At 39.1% G+C, this 22,881-nt stretch overlaps 1 protein-coding gene across 2 annotated transcripts in view; it reads left to right on the top strand.

Annotated features, from left to right (window-relative positions):
* Positions 1-66: 66 nt before the first annotated feature.
* Positions 67-22,881, top strand: part of MTMR7 (myotubularin related protein 7) — a 113,766-nt gene continuing 90,951 nt past the window's right edge. For both annotated transcript variants that reach the window (XM_074383959.1, XM_003935557.3), the window contains exon 1: positions 67-203. In XM_074383959.1, the coding sequence (XP_074240060.1) occupies positions 180-203 (24 nt within the window). In that variant the 5' untranslated portion in view covers positions 67-179. The remainder of the gene's footprint in view (positions 204-22,881) is intronic.

Raw genomic sequence — 22,881 nt, 5'->3', positions numbered from 1 at the left:
GCCGCGCGGGAGCCCAGGGTCCGCACGCCGCACGAGGCGCACCTGGGGGCGGAGCCAAGCCCGCGTTCCGCCCACGCCCGGGCGCGAAGCCCCCTCCTCGCGCCCCTTCCGTCGCGCCGCAGACGCACGCAGGTGCGTGAGGCCGCGCCCGCCGGGGACCTTGCAGACTTGGGCCAGCCATGGAGCACATCCGCACGCCCAAGGTTGGTGGCACCAGGGCGGGAGGAGGAGGGACGGGAGGAGATGGAGGAGGAGGAGGGATGCTGAGCCCGCGGGAGGCCGACTGCTCTGCCAGGCGCCGGCGGAGGCTGGACCGCAGGCGAGGGAGGAGCTGGGAGCGCCTGAGCATCCCAGGGTCCCCGCGAGCCTGGTCGTTCTGTTGCTGCCTCCCAGCCTAGCCTTAGCTGCTGCTGGATCTGACCTCTTGGTTTGGGGGCTCACAGTACACACAGGGGTGGACGGGAGGGAACCTCAGTTGTCTGATAGCAACTGGCTGTTGATCAACGCTTCGTTCTCCTGGCGCGAGGCTTTTTCTTTTAGCTGTTGGCTGCTCAGAGCAGTTGAAAGGGAAACAAGCCTTTCGGTGACAGGTGCAAGGAAAACGAGCTGCAGGCAGATGGGCTCCTGCGCCTGGAAGCTTGTTAAATGTAGGGGATCAGGCCCACTCGACTCGGCCTTTTCAGTCACCATCCTCATCCTCAGTGTAGCAGCTGCAAGGAGCCTTACACAGAAGGGATGATCAATATTCACTGTAGGTTGAATGATGGTTCTTGCCTTTTCCAGTCTGTTTTGTTTGTTAGAGAAAAAGATGTAGCTTATGGATTCGTCACACACTGGTGTGTTTTAAACAACACCAGTTTTTGCTAATCAACAGAAGCGAATGGTCCCTGATCAGTTCAGTAAATTAACATTGGAAACGTTAACTGATGTATCAGTAGTTGTACTGATAATCTAATTTAGAATGAAAATGATGATTGACTTCACTGCCTAATAAAAATCCTAAAGGACTGAAAATATGTTTTAAAATCCCATTGGCTATCTGCTGTTACTACCACCACAGCTCCTTGCCGTTTGCTGAAAGAACTTCCATTTGAAATGTAGGCCGGTAACAGGTCAAACCTAGGTCAGAGTGGCCGTAGCTCAGGTGGCTCCAGGGAGCCCACTCATATAAGAGGGGTAGGGGCAATTGCTTTATATCCAGCAAGAATTCATTCCTACATTTTGGAATAGTTCCTGAGTACTTTTTTGTAAAAGCAGTTTAAAATTATCTCATGTCATTGGAAGAAGAAGTCTTTTAGTTTGCTGGAGAATGTCAGTTCCAACAGTAAATTTAAATTGTATTGATTTTGCACTAGGGGATTGAATTGTCCTTTCGCAATCAGGAAATTGTAAACTTAGAAGACAGTGCTATAAACCACAGGATAGGTGGCTCAAAGCTTTCAGAATTTAAGTGGTACTAAATAATTTATTCCAGAAGGACAAATTTAACTCGTGGACTCTGCCCTTGCCAAGGGCATTCTTTCTTCTTTTATGATGAGGCGGGTCCTTTGTAAAAGTGATATCTGATGTGGATGTCGGTAGCAAAAATGATAGGGTGACATGGCAGTGGATGCCACTTTCTTATGGAATATGAATTTGGGGGAGACAAGATCTTTTCTGTATACAAAGAAACCTGGCACAAAGTCACATGTAAACCTGAGTCGCAAGAAATGTTTTCACTTACTTTTAAAATTGATGTTTATCAATACTCTCTAAACAGTGCAGTACTTCAAGTCAGAAATCCCCCTTTGTCTGGAAATGGGAAGAAATTGGGGGGAAATGGAAAATTGTCTGAAGTGTTATTGAATTGGACGGGTCATTAACATTTGGAATAATGCCAGTGAAAAAAATCAGAAATTACAGAAGTTGGATGGATCTGATTCATTTATTCATTTATTTTATTCCGCAAGCACTTAGAATCTTTCATGTGCCAGGCTCTGTGTTGAGTGCTGGGAGCATCCAGGAATTCACAGTCTGGAAGGGGAGGCATTTGTAAATATGTCAGCGTATGATAGAGACATGTGCAAGGTGTGATGGGTAGAGGGGGAGACTGGCTAGAGGATCAGCACTGCCCTCAAGGGCAAGGGAAGCCTTCTTAGAGGAGCCGTCTTAACATGGAAGGACTTAAGAAGGAATAGGATCATTTTTGACAGTGGTCATGTAGTTGTATAGATATATATTATAATAAATAATTACAATTCTAAAGAAGCTGAAAAGAATAACAGTCAAAGTTAAATGATTCCTGGATGTGAAATAATTCCTCCTTTTGTTTTACATTTTTTAGAGCAAAGTTCATTTTAACAGTCTAAATGAAAAAGAGAACAAGATTACTTACAGAGCATGCAGAGTTAAATATGTAGTTGTTACTAGTCATATTCATCTTTATTATTTGCTTCATTATACTCTGGTGAAACTATAGGTAAATTGCCTTCTATTTCATGGTTTCATGTCTTGGGTTTGCAAGGAGTATATACAAAGTTTGTTTATTTGGCCCATTGTGTGTTTAAAGCAATATTTACCATGTGGGTAGTAGAGTTTTATTTTAAGAGGAAAAGAACTGTATGCATATATAATGTACAGTTGCTTTTTTGTAACAATGGAAGTCATTCATTCACTGACTGTAGACTGTGTAATATCCATGGCAGCCTCTGTGTTCTGCTTTAGTCTCTGGAGTGCAATTTAAGGAGACAGATGCACATGCATAATCTGGAATGCTTTGCACATATTTCTTTCTGAGGGTGTGTGTGTTTAACTGAAGCCTTTAACAGAGCATATGCTAAGCAGAGTGCTTCTCTTCCAGAATGGTTCCTTTAGAGAGGAAAAACGTTCCAAGAACAAGTTGGCTTGCAGTTGAGTTAAAGCAGGGAAACCAAGTATTACCTGTACTCATCCCAGTTAACTTCTTCTTCTTCTTCTTTTTTTTTTTTTTTTTGAGACAGAGTTTCGCTCTTATTACCCAGGCTGGAGTGCAATGGTGCGATCTCGGCTCACCGCAACCTCCGCCTCCTGGGTTCAGGTAATTCTCCTGCCTCAGCCTCCTGAGTAGCTGGGATTACAGGCATGCGCCGCCATGCCCAGCTAATGTTTTGTATTTTTAGTAGAGATGGGGTTTCACCATGTTGACCAGGATCGTCTCGATCTGTTGACCTCGTGATCCACCCGCCTCGGCCTCCCAAAGTGCTGGGATTACAGGCTTGAGCAACCGCGCCCGGCCATCCCAGTTAACTTCTAGGTTTCTACTTCACTGTCTGGCTTCCTTTACCACTCTGAAAACTCTGGCTTCCTTTACCACTCTGAAAACTTCCTTTACCACTCTGAAAAAAAAAAAAAAACTGGCTTCCTTTACCACTCTAAGTTGGAAGCTTAAGTGTAATTTGAGTTCAAGTACTGCTTAATTAAATGAAAAGACTTGGGGACTCCTGGAAGTAGCCTGAAGTGTTTGTAGGATTTGGTTTGGTACTGGATTGAGGTGAATATGTCCAGTATCCTGGTAAGTGATCTCTACTTTGTATACTTTGGTCTTTCTGGAAGGCATTTTTCCCACATGTGTAAATTTGAGTTATGAAATAGAATACGTGATAACCTGCAAAACATACATTGTAAATGTCTTCTCTTCCTTTCTGCATCTACTGTCTAGTCTGACCCTGACTGGTCTCCTCATTTACTTTTTTGCTCTTGTTGAATCCCTTTTTCACAGAGGAGCCTGGGTGGTGCTTTTATGTCTCAAATGATCCTGGATCATGCTGCTTCCCTGCTAAAATTCCTAGGTAGCTTCCCTTGGTACTATTTAATCACCTTGCTTTCTATTACCTCATTCATTATCTTATTCAAGAAGCAGAAGTGACTTCTTAAGCCACTTGTCCCCATCTCTCAGGATCTTGATCCTGATAGTAGATTCACTAGTTCTCTGTTTGATGTCATCTAGCAGTTGACAAGTTCTCCATCACCTCGCCAAAGAGCTCATCCAAAAAGGAAGTTGTCTGAAATGTTGACAGTGACTCCACAATGTTCTGGTTGATTGGTGGTTTCCTTTTTTTAGGTTCATACAAAGTTCCATTAAATAACTCATTTTAGAACACTGCCAGCATTAATGTTGAACTCACCAACTTATAATTACAAAATTCTATATTCAGCATCAGAAAATAGTGATCTCTGCAGTCGGGTGTGGTGACTCACCCCTGTAGTCCCAGCACTTTGGGAGGTGAGGTGGGTGGATCAGCTGAGGTCAGGAGTTCGAGACCAGCCTGGCTAACATGGTGAAACGCTGTTTCTACTAAAAATACAAAAAAATAGCTGGGGCATGGTGGCACATGCCTGTAATCCCAGCTACTCTGGAGGCTGAGGCAGGAGAATTGCTTGAACGCAGGAGTCAGAGGTTGCAGTGAGCCGAGATCACTCCATTGCACTCCAGCTTGGGCAACAAGAGCGAAACTCTGTCTCAAAAAAAATAAAATAAATAAAAAATAAATAAAATAGTGATCTTATTTTCTGTCTGTGATGGAGGGACATCAGTAGATCCATGAGATTTGCTTTCTCTTGATCATTTACTGTCAGTGTACCATCAACTCCAATGGTTGTCTCTTCTTTCATCTTCCTTTAGCAAATAATAATTTTCTGGCTATGAAAGTAATATGGACTGCATGTAGAAATTAACCACTGATAATATTTGGGTACATTTTCTTCTGGTGTTTTTTTCTTTGCATATAGTAAACATTGTTTGCTTAGAAACTTAGGATCACCCAATTCAATTTTGTAGTTTGCTTCTTTAAATTGGAGTGTTCAAAACATACTTTTAGAAGATTATGTGGGGCTTAAAAAAAATCCTAAGGAAATATCATTATATTTACCATTTTCCCATTTTAGGGCTGTTATAATAATGACAAACACCTCATTATTATTTGCATGTGATTTCTTCCCTATAATAGAATCCTAGATGGAATTACCGTGTCAAAGAAGATGAATACTTTTATAGTTGATATATATTATCAAATGACTTTCCAAAAATGTTATGTCATTTAACACTTTCAGTAATAGGATATAGACTATTGTTTTTGCTATACCATTGTTTTATTATTTAAGTGTTTTTTTTTTTTTTTGCTAATTTAAAGGGGAGAATAGCACTTCATCCTTTTAGTATATTTTTTTTTTTAGTAGTGAGGTTGTTTCTAAAAATATGTATAGGGACCAATTTGTTACTTTTTCAATCGTTTATATTTTCCCCATTTTATAATGAGTGATTTAGTGTGTGTGTATAGTGTATGTATTTATGATAGCTTTATTGAAGTATGATATAATTTACATAGCATAACGTTTATCTTTCTAAAGTATGCCATTCTGTGATTTTGTTGTATATTCACAAAGTTGTACCACCATCATCATTACCTCATTTCAGAACATTTTCATTATTCCAAAAAGAAACCCTATGCTCATTATGGATCAATCTCCATTTCTCCCTCTCCCCACCCAAGGTAACCATAAATGTACTTTCTGTCTCTATATAGGTTTGTTTTTCTGGACATTTAATATAAATTTAATCACAAAATGTGTGGCCTCTTGTGACCTTCTCTTTTAATGTTTTTAAGATTTGTCTAAGTTGTAGCATGTATCAGTACTTCATTTTGTTTTATGTGTTCTGTGGCTAATACTGCATTTTGTTAATACATTTATCAGTTGAGGGACATTTGTGTAGCCATTTTTGGCAATTATTATGAACTGCGGTGATAAGTTTTTATGTGGACATAGGTTTTTATTTCTCTTGGATAGAATTTCATTTCTCTAAGAATGGAATTGCTGAATCATATAGCAACTTTGTGCTTATCATTTTAAGGTACTGCCAAAGTATTTTCCGAAGTGGCTGCACTATTTCAAAACCCCGACAACAATGTGTAAGGGTTCCAGTTTTTCCATATCAGCGACACTTGTTATTTTAGCCATTCAAGTGGGTGTGAAGTGGTATCTCATCGTGGTTTTGATTTGTGTTTTGCTAATGACTAATGATGCTGAGCATGTTTTCATGTGCTTATCAACCATTTTCCTGTCTTTTTGGAGAAATGCTTATTCAGTTCCTTTCCTAATTCAGTTATTGTCTTAAATTATTGGATTGTGAAATTACGTAATCTGGATATAAATCCCTAATAGTTATGTTACTTGTAAATGTTTCCTCCCCTTCTGTAGATTTTCTTTTCACTGTTTTGATGATGTCCTTTGAAGCACAAAAAGCTTTTAATTTTGATGACGTCCAACTTTTTTTTTTTTTGGTCACTTGTGCTTTCGGTGTCGTATCTATATATATTTTTGTAGAAAGCCTTTTACTGATTTTAAAAGCCATACATTACAGAAAATTTAGTTCAAAGGAGCAGAAAGAAAATAGAAATTCTGGTCTTTTTTTAAAAAAAAGAAAAAAAAGGGGGGCCAGGCACGGTGGCTCATGCCTGTAATCCAGGCACTTTGGAGGCCAAGGCAGGCGGATCACCTGAGGTCGGGAGTTCAAGACAAGCCTGACCAACATGGTGAAACCCTGTCTTTAAAAAAATAAAAATAAAAATAAAAATAAAAAAAGGAAAATAGCAATTCTGCATAATCTCAAAATCCAGAAAAACTACTGTTGTGTGTATATAGCCTTTTTCTATATATATATGAAGCAATGCAATTTAAAAGAAAATCGTGTCCATTTTCTCTCTCATTCTCTCTGTGGGGTGTGTGTGTGTGTGTGTGTAGTTTTGGGGAGTGAGAACCTGTTTTTTAATATGTCAAAATATTTTTTTCATTAAACATCTTTCTGAAAAGTAATTTTTTTTTATAACCACATAATCCACATTGTGACCATACATCATGTAGTGTCTGGAGGCAATTCCCCATGGCTTTTTGCAGTTTTGCAGTTTTGTTCTGAACCATCTTTTCAAGGATGATTTTATAGTGAACAGCCTTGAAAGAGAGGAATAGCTTCTTCCTTAGTAGCAGAGGGCAGATTTATTTGCTGTCCGGAGTAATAAAGATAAGGTTATTCTCAAGGACAAAGGATTATTTGCATCGGTTTATGTGACAGGCATTTCTTCAACCCTGAGTCTCCAAGGTTCCTGATTGAGGATGCAGAACCCTGCTGTGTGCAGCATCCATATGGACTCTTCCATGTTGCCCCTTAGACTTGGGAGGGGGAGCATGGAGAGTTAATATGAAGATAAAGCTTATACCTCCTGGTGTACAGAGAATACTAATGTCCTTTGTCTCTGACCCAGAAATCTTGTGTCTTCTACAAGCATATGAAACTGTGGGAGGCTACTTGTTAGTTGTAAGCAGGTTAAAATTTCAAACACTTCCTAGTTCTTGATAATTAACCTCCTAGTGGTTAATATTTAATTTATCCCTATATTGTCACTATAATAAATAACTGATAGGCTGAGTGCAGTGGCTCATGCCTGTAATCCCAGCACTTTGGGAGGCTGAGGCAGGCGGATTATTTGAGGTCAGAAGTTTGAGACCAGCCTGGCCAATGTGGTGAAACCCCGTCTCTACTAAAAATACAAAAATTATCTGGGCATAGTGGTGGGTGCCTGTAATCCCAGATACTCGGAGGCTGAGGCAGGCGAATCACTTGAACCTGGGAGATCGAGGTTGCAGTGAGCCAGGATTACACCACTGCACTCCAGCCTGGCTGCAGAGTGAGACTCTGGCTCAAAAAACAAAAAACAAAAAAGCTTGATAAACCTCAATGTATTTAAATTGTTGTGTAAGTCTGTTACCTCAGATTAAATTTGTACAGTATATTTTCTGGTTCCATTTCTATATATATTTTAAAGATTTTTGATACTGACTTCTATGTTTTTCACTAGGATTGTGTCTGCTAGTATAGCAGAGGAATCCCCTTTGAAACAGTTCTTGAGAATTATATGTGAAGTATGGTTACCATCAGTTTGTTTACTTGTTTACTGGTGAGATTGAATTTATTTTTTGCAATTGATGTTAACAAAAGCAATACAACAATATTACTGATAGTACTGATAAAAGAAAATTCTTTTTTTTTTTTTTTTTTTGAGATGGAGTTTCGCTCTTGTTACCCAGGCTGGAGTGCAATGGTGTGATCTCGGCTCACCGCAACCTCCGCCTCCTGGGTTCAGGCAATTCTCCTGCCTCAGCCGCCTGAGTAGCTGAGATTACAGGCATGCGCCACCATGCCCAGCTAATTTTTTGTGTTTTTAGTAGAGACGGGGTTTCACCATGTTGACCAGGATGGTCTCAATCTCTTGACCTCGTGATCCACCCGCCCTGGCCTCCCAAGAAAATTCTTAAATAACACTATAGCTGTTGTGATAGGCACCATTCTATAGATTTACATTTAATAAGACACTTAGACCTCACAACCACCCTAAGAGGTGAGTACTGTTGTTATCCCCATTTCATAGAAGAGGAAACTGAAGTTAAATATATTTGTTAGTGAGCTGTAAGAGGCAGAGTGAGGATTCAAAACCAGGCAGTGTGGCCCCAGAGTGTGTATTCTTACCAACTCTACCATTTTGCATTTTGAAGTTGAGAACAGGAACGAAAATGCAGTTTGGGTTCTCAGCAGCTTTGTAATGCTAGTTCCAGGCCCTCTGGAGTCCTGCTTGCATCCTTGCCTCTAGGGTAATGGGCTGCTTTTATATTATCAAGCGTTCCTCTTGCTTTTTCTTGTCATTGCAATTTGATTTTATCAATAGAACCAACCTCAGTATTGTGTTTTGATTTCAACCTGTTTATATATGTATTACTATCTAATGGTCAGACTTTCATTGCCCAGTATTTAACAGCTGTTGTGAAGGTAGTCTGTTTAATCAAAGATGCTTACTCCAAAGACAAGGGTGGTAAGTTTGTTGGAATGAAGCAATCCACTTAAAAGTGTAGCTGTGGTAGTATTTTTTTTTTTAAGTGTCAAGCAGGTATATGAAAAAGTGCATAACATCAGGAATCATCAGCGAAGTGCAAATCACACTATAACGAGATACTATCTCACCCCAGTTAAAATGGCTTTTATGCAAAGGACAGGCAGTAATAAATGCTGGCAAGGATAAGAAGAAAAGGGAACTCTCATACACTGTTGGTGGGAATGTAAATGAGTACAATCACTATGGAGAACAGTTTTGAGTTTCCTCAAAAAACTAAAAATAGAGCTAGGATACAATCCAGCAAGCCCACTGCTGGTTAGGTACTCAAAGGAAAGGGAGTCAGTACGTCCAAGAGATACATGCACTCCCATGCTTATGGGTGCATTATTCACAGTAGTTGAGATTTGGAAGCAAACTCAGTGGCCATCAAGAGACGAATGTACAAAGAAAATGTGCTATATATATACAATGTAGTACTATTCAGCTATAAAAAAGAATGAGATCCTGTCATTTGCAACAACATGGATGAGACTGAAGGTCATTATGCTAAGTGAAATAAGCCAGCTAAGAAAGACTAACTTTTCATATTCTTACTTCTTTGTGGGAGCTGAGAAAACAATTGCACTCATGGAGACAGGGTAGAAGGATGGTTACCAGAGGCTGGGGAAGGTAGTGGGATCTGGTAGGAGGTGGGGAGTGGCAATTGTTAATGGGTTCAGAAAGTAATTAGAAAGAATGAGTAAGACCTAGTATTTGCTAGCACAACAGGGTGAATAATAATTTAATAAATAATAATTTAAACATTTTAAAGTAAAAAAGTATAACTGGATTGTTTGTAACACAAAGGATAAATGCTTGAGAAGCTAAATACCCCATTTTCCATGATGTGATTATTATACAATGCATGCCTGTATCAAAGTATCTCATGTACTCCATAAATATATAGATCCTATGTGCTCACAAAAGTTTAAAAATTTTTTTAAAAGAGAAATTTCCAGGGTTTTATTGACTGAATTTATTTACATCAGACTACTTTCAATAGAATTTGAGACGTTTGTAAAGTATATGTAATTAAAAAAAATAACTCTTTAAAAATACGTCACTCTTCTACTGTTAGTCTGTAGTTCCTTAAGATAAGGAACTTATCCGTAAGATCTATAATATCCATAAGAGTTATAGTACTGTACCTGGATCTTATTAAGAAAATAATCCATGTATTTAATAAGTACCTCAATTTCACTATGTCCAAAACTAAGCTGATTCCCTCTCGCCTCACACTCAATTTTCTCCTCTTGTACTGTTTCCAGTCTCAGCAACCCATCCTTCCAGTGCTGGAGCCACTAACTTTGGAGTTACCTTTGACTCCTCTTTTTCTCTCCTCCCATGTGTACACCAACAGTAAATCCTTACCACTCTACTTTTGAAATATATCCAGGTTATCCCATCTCCATTCTTACCACCCTGTTCTGAAATACTATCAACTCTTGCCTGATCCCCTTTCCATCTTTGCCACTCCCCCACCAGTTTAATTTTGCCAGAGTTACTGTTAAATATAATTTGGAGCTTGGACTTCTTTCGTGGGTCTCCTCAAACCTAGAGGGAAATTCTGTACATTATCTGCCCCTTCTCCCTCTCAAATCTCATTTCCCACAACTACTGCACTCCCTGCTCTTGGAAAGGGGTGTGCTTGTAATATCCAGGGAGTAGTGGGCACGCAGTGATCAAGCACACCCCTTTTTCAAGACCTTTGCACTAGATGTTTCATGTGCCTGGAACTTGCATTCCTTAGATATGGAGATGGCTTGCTCTCACACCTTTTTAGGTCTTTGCTCAAATGTTATTTTATCAAGAAAGCCAAGTTATCACATATAAAATAACAATTCTAACTCACCCCAACCAACATTCTTTATCTCTTTCTATTTTTCTCTGCAGCATTGTCCCTGTAACATACATACATACCTACACACATGCACGTATCGCTCACATGCATATGGTATACCCTGAATTAGAAAGGTACCTGGAAGCTAACCACATTTATATATAATACTGAATGAATTAATATGGATTATTAAGTTCTATAGCAGACCGTGTGTTCTGTACACCCAGGCCCCCACGCAAGACGACCAGAATTCAACGTTTGCTAGACCTATTAGAAGTGAGGATTTCATGAAGTATAGGTGACTTTTGAGGAGTGTTTAATCACAACTTCTCTGATTACTTGGCTTAGACAATCATATGTTTCCCTTTGAGAAATGTCTTCAGAAATTTTGTCCATTTTAAAATTGGATTATTAGATTTTTTCCTGCAGAGTTGTTTGAGCTTCTTACACATTCTGGTTATTACTCCCTTGTGAGATGGATAATTTATAAATATTTTCTCCCATTCTGTGGATTGTCTTTTGCTTTGTTGTTTGTATCCTTTGCTGTGAAGAAGCATTTTAACTTGATATGATTCCATGTGTCCATTTTTGCTTTGGTTGCCTGTGCTTATGGGGTATTACTCAAGAAATCTTTGCCCACACCAATGTCCTGGAGACTTTCCCCAGTGTTTTCTGTGATAGTTTCATAGTTTGAGGTCTTAGATTTAAGTCTTTAATCCATTTTGATTTGATTTTTGTGTAGGGCAAGAGATATGGGTCTAGTTTTATTTTTCTGCATATGGATATCCAGTTTTCCCAGCACCATTTATTGAAGAGAATGTCTTTTTCCCAATTTATGTCCTTGGCACCTTTTTCAAAAATGAGTTCTCTATAGATAACATGGATTTGTTTCTTGGTTTTCATTCTGTTCCAGTGGTCTATTTGTCTGTTTTTATGCCAATATCATAGTGTTTTGGTGACTATAGCTCTGTAGTATAATTTGAAGAATTAATTAATGCGATTCCTCCAGTTTTGTTCTTTTTGCTCAAATACATTTGGCTATTCTGGGTCTTTTGTGATTCTATATAACCATTGTTTTTTTCTATTTTTGTCAAGAATGGCACTGATATTTTAGTAAGAGATTGTATTGGATCTGTAGATTGCTCTGGGTAGTAGGGGCATTTTAACAATATTATTCCAATCCATGAACATGGAATATCTTTCCATTTTTTTGTGTGTCCTCTTCAATTTCTTTCATCAGTGTTTCATAGTTTTCCTCATATAGATCTTTCACTCCATAGGTTAAATTGTTTCCTAGGTATTGTATATTCTTTGTAGCTATTGTAAATGGGATTGCTTTCTTGATGTCCTTTTACATTGTTCACTGTTGGCATACATAAATGCTACTCTTTTTTGTCTTTTGATTTTGTATCTTGCAACTTTACTGAATTGTTTGTTAGTTCCAATAGTTTTTTGGGGGAGTCTTTAGATTTTTCCAAATATAAGATTATATCATCTGCAAATAAGGATAATTTGACTTTTTCCTTTCCAGATTGGATGCTCTTTATTTTTTTCTCTTGTTTGATTGCTCTAGCTATGACTTCTAGTACTATGTTGAATGACAGTAGTGACAGTGGGCATGTTTGCCATGTTCTAGATCTTAGAAAAAAGACTTTCACTTTTTCTTTATTCAGTAGGATACTAGCTGTGGGTCTGTTGTATATGTCTTCTATTATGTTGAGGTACCTTTCTTCTATCCTCAACCCTCGAAAGTTACCATGAAGATTGCAAATACTATAATTCATTATTTTAAACTTATGACACCTTAGCAGTGATTGCATGTACAAACAAACATGCAAAAAGAAAACTAATAAAAATTCTACAATTTAATTTCATACTCTCCCCGTTTAACTTTTTGTTGTATCTCTTTATGTCTTATTGTACTATGTCTTGAAAAGTTATAGTTATTATTTTTGATTGGTTCATCATTTAGTCTTTCTGCTTAAGAGTAGTCCATACACCACAGTTCTCTAGGTTGAGATGTTCTCTGTTGTTATCCCTTTGAATAAACTTTATATTCCTATTTCTTTCTCTACCTCCTCTTTGAGGCCAGTAACTCTTAGATTTACCCTTCTGAGGCTTTCTAGATCTTGTAGGCATGCTTCATTGTTTTTTACTCCTTTTTCTTTTGTCTCCTCTGATTGTGTATTTTTAAGTAGCCTGTCTTCAGGCTCACTAATTTTTTTTTCTGTTTGATCAATTATGTTATTAAGAGATTCTGATGCATTCTTCAATACAGCAATTGCATTTTTCAACTCCAGAATTTCTGCTTGATGCTTTTTAATTATTTCAATCTGTTCATTAAATTTATCTGGTAGAATTTTGAATTCCTTCCCTGTGTTAACTTGAATTTCTTCGAGTTTCCTCAACACTGCAATTTTGAATTCTCTGTCCGAAAGGTTACATACCTCTGTTTCTCCATGATTGGTTCCTGGTGCCTTAGTTTATTTGGTGAGGCCATGTTTTCTTGGATGGTCTTGATGTTTGTGGATTTTTGTTTGGTATCTGGGCATTGAAGAGTTAGGTATTTATTGTAGTCTTCACAGTCTGGGCTAGTCTGTGGTCATATTTCTTGGAACTTTCTAGGTATTCAAAGGGACTTGGTACCAAAGCCCAATGATGCTGTGGTTTTTGCATACTGATAGAGGTACTGCCTTGGTGGTTTTAGATAAGATCCTGAAGAATTATCCAGGTTACCATAGAGAGACTCTTTTCTTCTTCCTTTATTTTCTCCCAAACAAGTAGAGTCTCTCTGTGCTGAACTATCTGGAGCTGTGAATGGGGTGACACAAGTGCCCCTGTGGCCACCACCACTGGGAAGCCAACACAACACTGGGTCTTGCACAAGGCCCACTGTAACCACTATGTGGCTACTTCCATGGTCATTCAAGGCCCTAGGGCTCCACCATCAGCAGGTGGGGAAGCCACCTAGGCTTGTGTCCTTCCCTTCAGGGTGGTGAGTTCCCCCATGCCTTGGGCAGGTCCAGAGATGTTGTCTGGGAGCCAGGGATTGGAGTCAGAAACCTTAAAAACCTACCTCATGTTATAATCTACTGCAGGAAAGCTGGCCTTCAAAACACAAGACAGAGTCTTTCTTGCTCTTCCCTCTCCTTTCTGTAGGCAGAGGAGCCTTTTCCAGTAGCCACCACGAACCACTGGTCCAAGGGCTTTGTTTATGCAGGCCACCACTGATGTTCACTTAAAACCCAAGGGCTCTTGAGTCAGCTTGTGGTGAATGCTGTCAGGCTTCAGTACAGTGGGCACCCCTCTCGCCAAGGGCAGGTCCAGAAATGATGTGAAGAGCCTTGGCCTGGATTGAGGGACCCAAAGGGCCCACATGGTGCTCTATTCTTCTATGGCTGAGGTGGTACCTAAGGTACAAGACAAAGTCCCCTTTACTTTTCCCTCTGTTTTTTTTCTCCAAGCACAGGGAGTCTCTCACCATAGCCCCCACAGCAGCAAATGTGCTGGGTCTCACCTGAAGCCACAGTTTCTCAGTCTCATTCAAGGCCCACTGTGTGCTACTTGAGTATCACTGCTCATTATTCAGGGGAGCTCTTCTATCAGCAGATGGTGAATCCTGCTAGGACTGGGTCCTTCTCTTCCAATCAGCAGGTTTCCTTCTGTCCCAGGTGTTCTAGAAATGTCATCTGGGAGCTAAAGCCTGGAATGGGGGCCCCACAACTAACTGCCTAGTGTCTGATCCTACTGTAGCTGAGTTTGTTATCCAAGATGGAAGACAAAGCCCTTTTTACTCTTTGCTTTCCTTTCCTCTAGCAGAAGGAAGGAGTCACTTCCAGGAGGCACTGCCTGCGATTGTGAGAGGGGTGGCCCAAGCACTCACTTAGCCACCCTGGCTTGTGTCTCCCTAGGTCATATGCTACCCTAGTCCACTGGCTCTAAAGCCAGCCCAGCACTAGGACTTGCCTAGGAGTTGCAGTCCTTGTGTCCTAGATTGCCTTTCAAGTTTACCTAGGACCTGGGAGCACTTTAGACTGCAGTAGTGAGGCTTGCCAGATCTCGAGTTCTGACGACTGGGTTAGGCGACTTCCCTCTAGCTAATGCTGGTCCACATGCTCCCTGAGCCATAGCTTTGCTCTACTGTGATAGGGAAGCACTGAGTTGAATAATGCCAAGTCTCCAAGAAGGTGTGCTCTCCCTCCTGCAAGTGCACAGATTCTTTTTCCACATAGGAGAAGGAATCTGTGCACTTGGTCACTGCTGGGGGATGGGGGACAGGTTGCATCAGCAATTCAAGACTGTCTTTCTTACTCTTGTCAGTGCCTCTTTCAGCAATGCAAAGTTAAAACCAGGTACTTAAATAGCTCACCTGATTTTTGGTTCTTATGTTGGTGCTTTTTTGTGTGTATTTGTTAAAACTTGATGTTCTTGTGGACAGGATGATCTGAGAAGGCTTCTATTTGGCCATCTCTCCCTTCATCCCCATAGTTTCTCTGGAAATTTTTAAAATAAACCATATGTTGGTATGATCAGCCATATCTCCCAATAGATATTGTTTTTTTATAACTGTTTAACGTTGACTATTTTATTCTATATTATGTACATAAATACACTTATTTATAGTAGTTTAATCTTTGTTCTTTGTCAGCTTCCCCATCATCTATTAAGATTGAAGTTCATAGACTGTAAATACATTTCCCAGTATGAAAAGAATGTTGTATTTAAAAGCATACTGGATAGCTCCTTTGTAATGTGAAAGATTCTGCTTTGCTTTTTCTGGTTTCTATGTTTAGATGTTTGCATCTGTTTTAAAAAAGCAAACAAATATATATTTGTATACTTACATATAACACCATAACCAACCCAGTTTAAACGATGGGCAAAGGACTTGAGTAGACATTTCTCCAAAGGAGATTTACAAATGGCCGTAAGTACATGAAAAGATACCCAACATCACTGGCCATTAGGGAAATACAGGTCAGAACCGCAATAAGATACCACTTTATATCCATCAGGACGACTGTTATTTAAAAAAAAAAAAGGAAAGGAAAACAAGTGTTGGCAAAGGACGTGGAGAAATTGGAACCCTTGTGCATTGTTGGTGGTAATGTAAAATGGTACTGCTGCTGTGGAAAACTCTTTGGTAGTTTCTCAAAAAATTAAATGTAGAATTACCATATGACTCAGCAGTTGCACTCCTGGGTATATACCCCAAAGAATTAAAATCAGGAACAAACAGATACTGGTATGCACAGGTTCATAGCTGCATTTTTCACAGTAGACAAATGGTGGAAACAATCTAAGAGTCCATCAGCAGATGAATAGGTAAACATAATGTGATATGTACATGCAATAGAATATTATTCAGCCATGAAAAGGAATGACGTTCTGATACATGCTACAATATGGATGAACCTTGAAGACATTATGCTAAATGAAATAAGCTATATAAAAGAGGACAGATAATGTATAATTCCACTTATATGAGGTATCTAGAATTGTTAGAAATGAAAAGTAAACAGTTACGAGTAACTGAGGGTAGGGGAAAATAAGGGTTTTTGCTTAATAGTTACAGAGTTTTTGTTTTAGGTGATGAAGTTTTGGAAATTGAAAATGGTGATGGTTACACAACAGTGAATGTACTTAATGCCACTGAATTATACATTTAAAAATGGTTTAAAGGATACATTTTATGTGTATTTTGTGACATTTAAAGAGATAAAGAAGTACATTTCCTGGCACATAATCAGTGCTCAGTATATGCTTATTGAGTGAATGAATCTGTTGAATGAAACAATACTTAGATTGGCAAATGTATATTAACTGTAAGCACGATAGTGGGTAGCAGGGTGGATCTAAAGTGAGATGCTCAGTTAAAATACTTACTCTGCCACTTATATATATTTTTGATGTTGGCATAATTAAAAAACGAAGATATTGGCCAAGTGCAGTGGCTCATGACTGTAATCCCAGCACTTAGGGAGGCCAAGGTGGGTCGATCACAAGGTCAAGAGATCGAAACCATCCTCGCCAACAAGATGAAACCCTGTGTCTGCTAAAAATACAAAAATTAGCCAGGTGTGTTGGCACGTACCTGTAGTCCTAGCTACTTGGGAGGCTGAGGCAGGAGAATCACTTGAACCCAGGAGGTGGAGGTTGCAATGGGCCAAGATCATGCCACTGCACACTCCAGCCTGGCAACACAACGAGACTCTGTCTCAAAAAAAACAAAACCCACAAAAAACAAAGACATTTACATACTGTAAAATTTATCCTTTAAAAGTATATAGTTTAGTTGTTTTTGATATATTCACAACATTGTGTAACCATCACTACTATCTATGGAATTTCTGAATATTTTCACTATCCCAAAAGGAAACCTGGTATTTACTAGCAGTCATCCCTCCTTTCTCTCTCCCTACACCCTGGAAAATCTCTAGAGATTCATCTATCCGGGACATTTTATTTTATTATTATCGTTGTTATTTTCGAGACAGAGCTTTGTTTTTGTTGTCCAGGCTGGAGTGCAGTGGCACAATGTCAGCTCACTGCAACCTGTGCCTCCCAGTTCAAGCAATTCTCCTGCCTCAGCCTCCCGAGTAGCTGGGATTATAGGCATGTGCCACCACAACAGCTAATTTTGTATTTTTAGCAGAGACAGCGTTCTCCATGTTGGTCAGGCTGGTCTCAAACTCCTGACCTCAGGTGATCTGCCCGCCTTGGCCTCACAAAGGGCTGGGATTACAGGTGTGAGCCACTGTACCTGGCCCCAGGACATTTTATATAAATGGAAGCATACAATTTTTGGTCCATTGTGACTGGCTTCTTTCAGTTAGGCATAACTTAACTGAAAGTTTTCAAATTTCATCCATATTGTAGCGTATATCAGTACTTCATTACTTTTTATTGCTGGATAATCCATTGCATGGATACACCCCACATTTGTTTATGCATTCATCAGTTGATGGATATTTGAGTTGTTTGTGCTTTTTATTAGAAATAGTGTGGCTATGAACATTTATGTATATAAAGTTTTTTTTGTGTGTGAAAATGTATTTTCAGTTCTCTTGAGTATATACTCAGGAGCGGAATTTTTACATCATATATTAATCCATGCTTAACCTTTTGAGAGGCTAACAGTTTTCCAAAGAGGCTGCACCATTTTATATTCCCAACAGTGATATATGAGGGTTCCAGTATCTCCATATCCTCACCAACACTTGTTATTATCTGTCTTTTTTGATTATAGCTATCCTAATGGGTGTGAAGTGGTATCTCATGATAGTTTGATTTGTATGTCCCTGGTGGCTAATTATGTTGAGCATCTTTTTATGTGCTCATTAGCTATTTGTATATCTTCTTTGGGAAATATCTATTAAGATCCTTTGTTCATTTTTTATTTTTTATTTTGTAATCTTCAACTTTTAAGTTCCAGTTTACATGTGCAAAATGTGCAGTTTGTTACATTGGTAAATGTGCCAGAGTGGTTTGTTGTACAGATCATCTCATCACCTAGGTATTAAGCCCAGCATCCATTAGCGTTTATTCCTGATGCTGTCTCTCTCCTCACCAACCCCCTGACCTGTCCCAGTGTGTTTTGCTCCCTGTGATGTGTCCACGTGTTCTTGTTGTTCAGCTCCCACTTAAAAGTAAGAACATGCAATGTTTGGCTTTCTGTTCCTGCGTTAGTTTGCTGAGGATGACGTCTTCTAACTCCTGTTCATTTTAAAAAATGGGTTATCTCTCTTCTTAATGCTGAGTTGTAAATGTTCTTTGTAGATTTTGGCTGCTAGGTAATTAGATATGTGACTTGCAAATATTTTCTTTCATTCTGTAGGGTGTCTTTCTCCTTGTTATCTTTGAAATACAGGCTTTTAATCCTAATGAAGTACAATTTATTTTTCTTTGGTTGCTCATACTTTAGGTGCCATATTTAAGGAATTACCTAATTCAAGGTCACAAAAATTTATACTGTGTAGATCTTTGATCTATTTTGAGTTAATTTTTGTATATGATGTGAGATACAGGTCCAAATGCATTCTTTTGCACGTGTAATTCAAGTTGTTGTAACAATATTTATTGAAAAACTTTTCCTACTCCATTTAATTGTCTTAGTCCCCTTGCTGAAAATTGATTCTCTGTAGATATATGGATTTATTTCTGGACTCCCAGTTCTATTCCTTTAATCTCTATGTCCATCCTTAGCCAATACCATACAATCTTGATTGTTACAGATAGGTATATGACCTTGAAAGCGTTGGCTTTCTCATGTATATCTTGTTAGAGACTAAACAAAATACATTTAAATAGCACTAAGGGGTATGACACTTAGTACATTTTAGCTGTTTTAAAATTATTTTTATCATCACCATCATTGTGAAAGGATGTGGCCACAAGTTTGTATGCTGAAAGAACTTCCATGAAATTTGAGAATAAAAAGAATTTTCTAAATGCAAACATTTCATTTGACCTACTCATTCATCTCCCTGCTGCACAATGAGTTTCAATATTTTTTCCTCTGTAGGCACTCTGCAATGAATGCCTCCCTGTGACTCAACTCTAGTTTGCACCTAGACTTTGGAGCATATTGTTGTTTACTAAAAACATTGATCTCATCAAACACATGGATTTTAGCAAAGGTGTCAGCTTTCATTTAGGAAGTCTCTGCAGTGGCCTATGAGGCAAACCCTCAGTGACCTTCTCCCTAGATTCCTAAAGGAGAGTCTTTTTGGAATGGAAGTATGGAGAATAAACTGGGAAACACACTTTGACTTTTTAGTGGCAGAAAGTATGAGGGTAACATTTGTGCTGCCATGAAAGCTTTAAAACAGGATGCTATTAAGGCACTATACACCTTGAAACATCTATATGCTTGTAAGGAATGATAAAGACATGAAACTGTAACCTCCTATGTAAGTCTGCTTGAGCCATTATTTATTAGTAAATTTCAACATTTCCCTATTGAACTCACATTATTAACTGATTAGGTTTGGTTATCACTTCTGTCTTATCTCTGCAGGCAAAACAGTATCTGGAATGCTTATTTTCACAGATGTACATATACTTTCTCATCCTTATTTAAAGCTTATTTTTAGTGCTTTTTTTTTTCCATTCTGAACAGGACAAGCTGTGAAGTATGCTTGAAATTAAACCTCTTGACCAGACACCCAAGATTCCGTGACTTTGTCCGTGTGATGGTTCAGTTTTATATTCTCATATTGCACTCAGAGGGAGTCCAAGAAGCTCATTTTGTACCATATTTCTTAGGCCAGGAAAAGTCTAAACTATTTTTCCTAGTGCCCTTTCCCCTGGTGGACAGCTAGTTGAAGCCTCTGGGAGTAAAAGTACTTCCCAGGACATAAACCCAACCCTTCCTCCCACAACCATTTAAAATGGTTTAAAAATAACCCCCACTTAATGTTTCGTGGCAGGCTATGACAACTTTATAAAAATTGTATGTTTACTTTTCTCCTCTTTTTCATTTATTAAAACACTGCTTATCATAGATTCCCGGAGAAATAAATTTATTGCCAAGCTGTGAAAGAAAGTTTTATTCCTTAGGGCATGCAGCAAAGCACACATTGTTTAGAACATTCAAGGTACAGTTGAACTATGCAAGTTGCAGTGAACTGTTCATCCAGTTTGAGTAGTGGTAGTTTAAGGAAGGGATTCTGCCTTTTAAGCTAAACAGATAAATTTAAAGGCACTTTTAATGCATATATATTCATTCACTTCTACATTCAACAAATATTCCTTGAGTTCTTTCTCTCTTCCAGGTAGTCTTTTAGGCCCTGGAGATCCAGTGGTGAACAAGATAGACAGGTACCCTAGTTTCATGGAACTTATAATATTGCAGCTCTTCAAAACAATATATATATCATCACTGTAAGCCAAGATCTTGGAAAATCTCCCATTTTTAGAAGATTTTCCCCAGATTCTACCACTCTCCCTCTATAAACTTTCCAGTTGCTTCCCACCCTACTGGGAGTGAAAGTCAAAGTTGTAACATTGTCCCAGGAGACCCTACAAGGTTTGCCCATCTACTGGGGCACCTTATCTCCTACTCTTCTCCCCTCACAGATGCTGATTCAGAAGTCCTCACCTCCTCATAGACCCTTGACCATATCTACCTGTTTCTGCCCTGGGTCTTGTCATTTTTTGTTCCCTCTGCCTGGAATGCTCTCTCCAGATACCCCCATGGCTGGCTGGCTCGCTCACTCTGGTTCTGTACTGAAATATCTAATCATGTTATTAGAGAAGACTTCCCTGGGCACCTGATGTGGTCTGGCTCTGTGTTCCCACCCAAATCCCATCTTGAATGGTAATCTGAATTGTAATCCCCATGTGTTGGGGGAGGGACCTCATAGGGGTGGTTTCCCCTTGGTATTCTCATGAGAGTGAGTGAGTTCTCATGAGAGCTGATGGTTTTATAAGGGGCTCTTCTCCTTTCATTATGTACTTCTTTATCCTGCTGCCTTGTAAAGAAGAATGTGTTTGCATCTTCTTCTTGTCATGATTGTAAGTTTCCTGAGGCCTCCCAAGCCATGCGAAACTGTGAGTCAATTAAAGCTCTTTCCTTTATAACTTACTGTGAGTCAATTAAATCTCTTTCCTTTATAAATTACCCATTCTTTATAGCAGTGTGAGAAGGGACTAATACAGCATCCTATTGGCCCTCCTCACCCAACTGTTTATCCTGCTTCTTTAATTTCCTCCACAGGAATCTTGTGGCACACATATGTGGTGATATGGTTCCACCATATCTCATGCCAAGTTGTAGTCCCCAGTGTTAGAAGTCGGGCCTGGTGGGAGATGGTTGCATTATAGGGGTAGATTTCATATGAATGGGTTAACACCATCTCTTTGGTGCTATTCTTGTGGTAGTGAGTTCTTTTGGGATCTGATTGTTTAAGAGTGTGGCACCTCCCACCTCACACTTTCTTGTTCCTGCTTCCACCGTGTGAGAAGCTGTACTCCCGCTTTGCTTTCCACCATGATTAGAAGCTTCCCAAGGCCTCCCCAGAAGCAAAAGCCACTATGCTTCCTTTACGGCCTGCAAAACCATGAGCCAATTAAACCTCTTCTCTTTATAAATTACCCAGTCTCAGGAATTTCTTTATAGCAACATAAGAACGGACTGATACATGTTTTTTTTTTTTAAACATATTTATTCCCTGTTTTCCTGCCTTCCCACCTCCAAGCAGAATACAAATTCCATGTGAGCAGTGACTTTATCTTCCCAACTCATGCCCCAGCACTCAGAACGCTCTATGGTACGGAGTAAAGGTGCACAATAAATATTTGTTGTATGAATGAATAAAGGAAATGGTTCACTGTGACTTACTGTCTAAACTTCAGTATCTTTCAACAGCTATGTTTCATCTTCTCCAGTATTCTCTGTTTTAGTTATATGGCACTACTTTTCACATTTGCAGGTAAAGTTCTGTTTTATTTTTCCTTGTCTCTGCTCTTTGTTTCCTGTATGTGCAACGTCTTCCACAACTGAATCTTTCTTACCTTCCTGTCTGAAAATTCAAATTCAGTAATAAAGCATTCCAGGTTAATCATATTTTATTCTACCTACAAGCCATTACATAATTAAAAAAATTTTTTTTAACCATAGTACTGTTAATTTTCATTCATTGGACAAGTATGTAGCACCTGTGCTTGGCATCATGCTACAAAGATAGAAAAAAAAAAAACGTAGTGTCAGTCTTTAAGGATCCTGCCATCGAAGGTTGCCGTGACGTCCAGAAATCTGTTGTTTCGGGAAGCCAGTGAGCCGAGGACCATGTGGCCCTTTCCTTTCTTCCCAGAGTTCTAGTGTGAGTGTGTGCCCAGAATTGTACATTGTGCTATAGGGAATATTAGTAATAAAATAGCTTGGCTTCCTATGAGAATATAATTTTGGTAATGAAAGCCTGTACAACAAAGATAGAATGTAATGAGTTAGTGTAGGATAAGTAGAAACCAAGTAGTCATGCTCAGAGAGGTCACAGCAATTCGGAGGACAATGAATGATCGCAGTAGTTCGGGTAGTTGAGGAAAGGTGTTATTAAGGAGGTGGCTCTTGGGTGTCAGGCTGGAGGGGAGCATGTTGTGGTG

The sequence above is a fragment of the Saimiri boliviensis genome, chromosome 13 (genome assembly GCF_048565385.1).
Source record: "Saimiri boliviensis isolate mSaiBol1 chromosome 13, mSaiBol1.pri, whole genome shotgun sequence".
NCBI lineage: Eukaryota > Metazoa > Chordata > Mammalia > Primates > Cebidae > Saimiri > Saimiri boliviensis.
The sequence above is the reverse complement of the archived record's forward strand: the minus strand, read 5'-3'. Positions and strand labels throughout refer to the sequence as shown.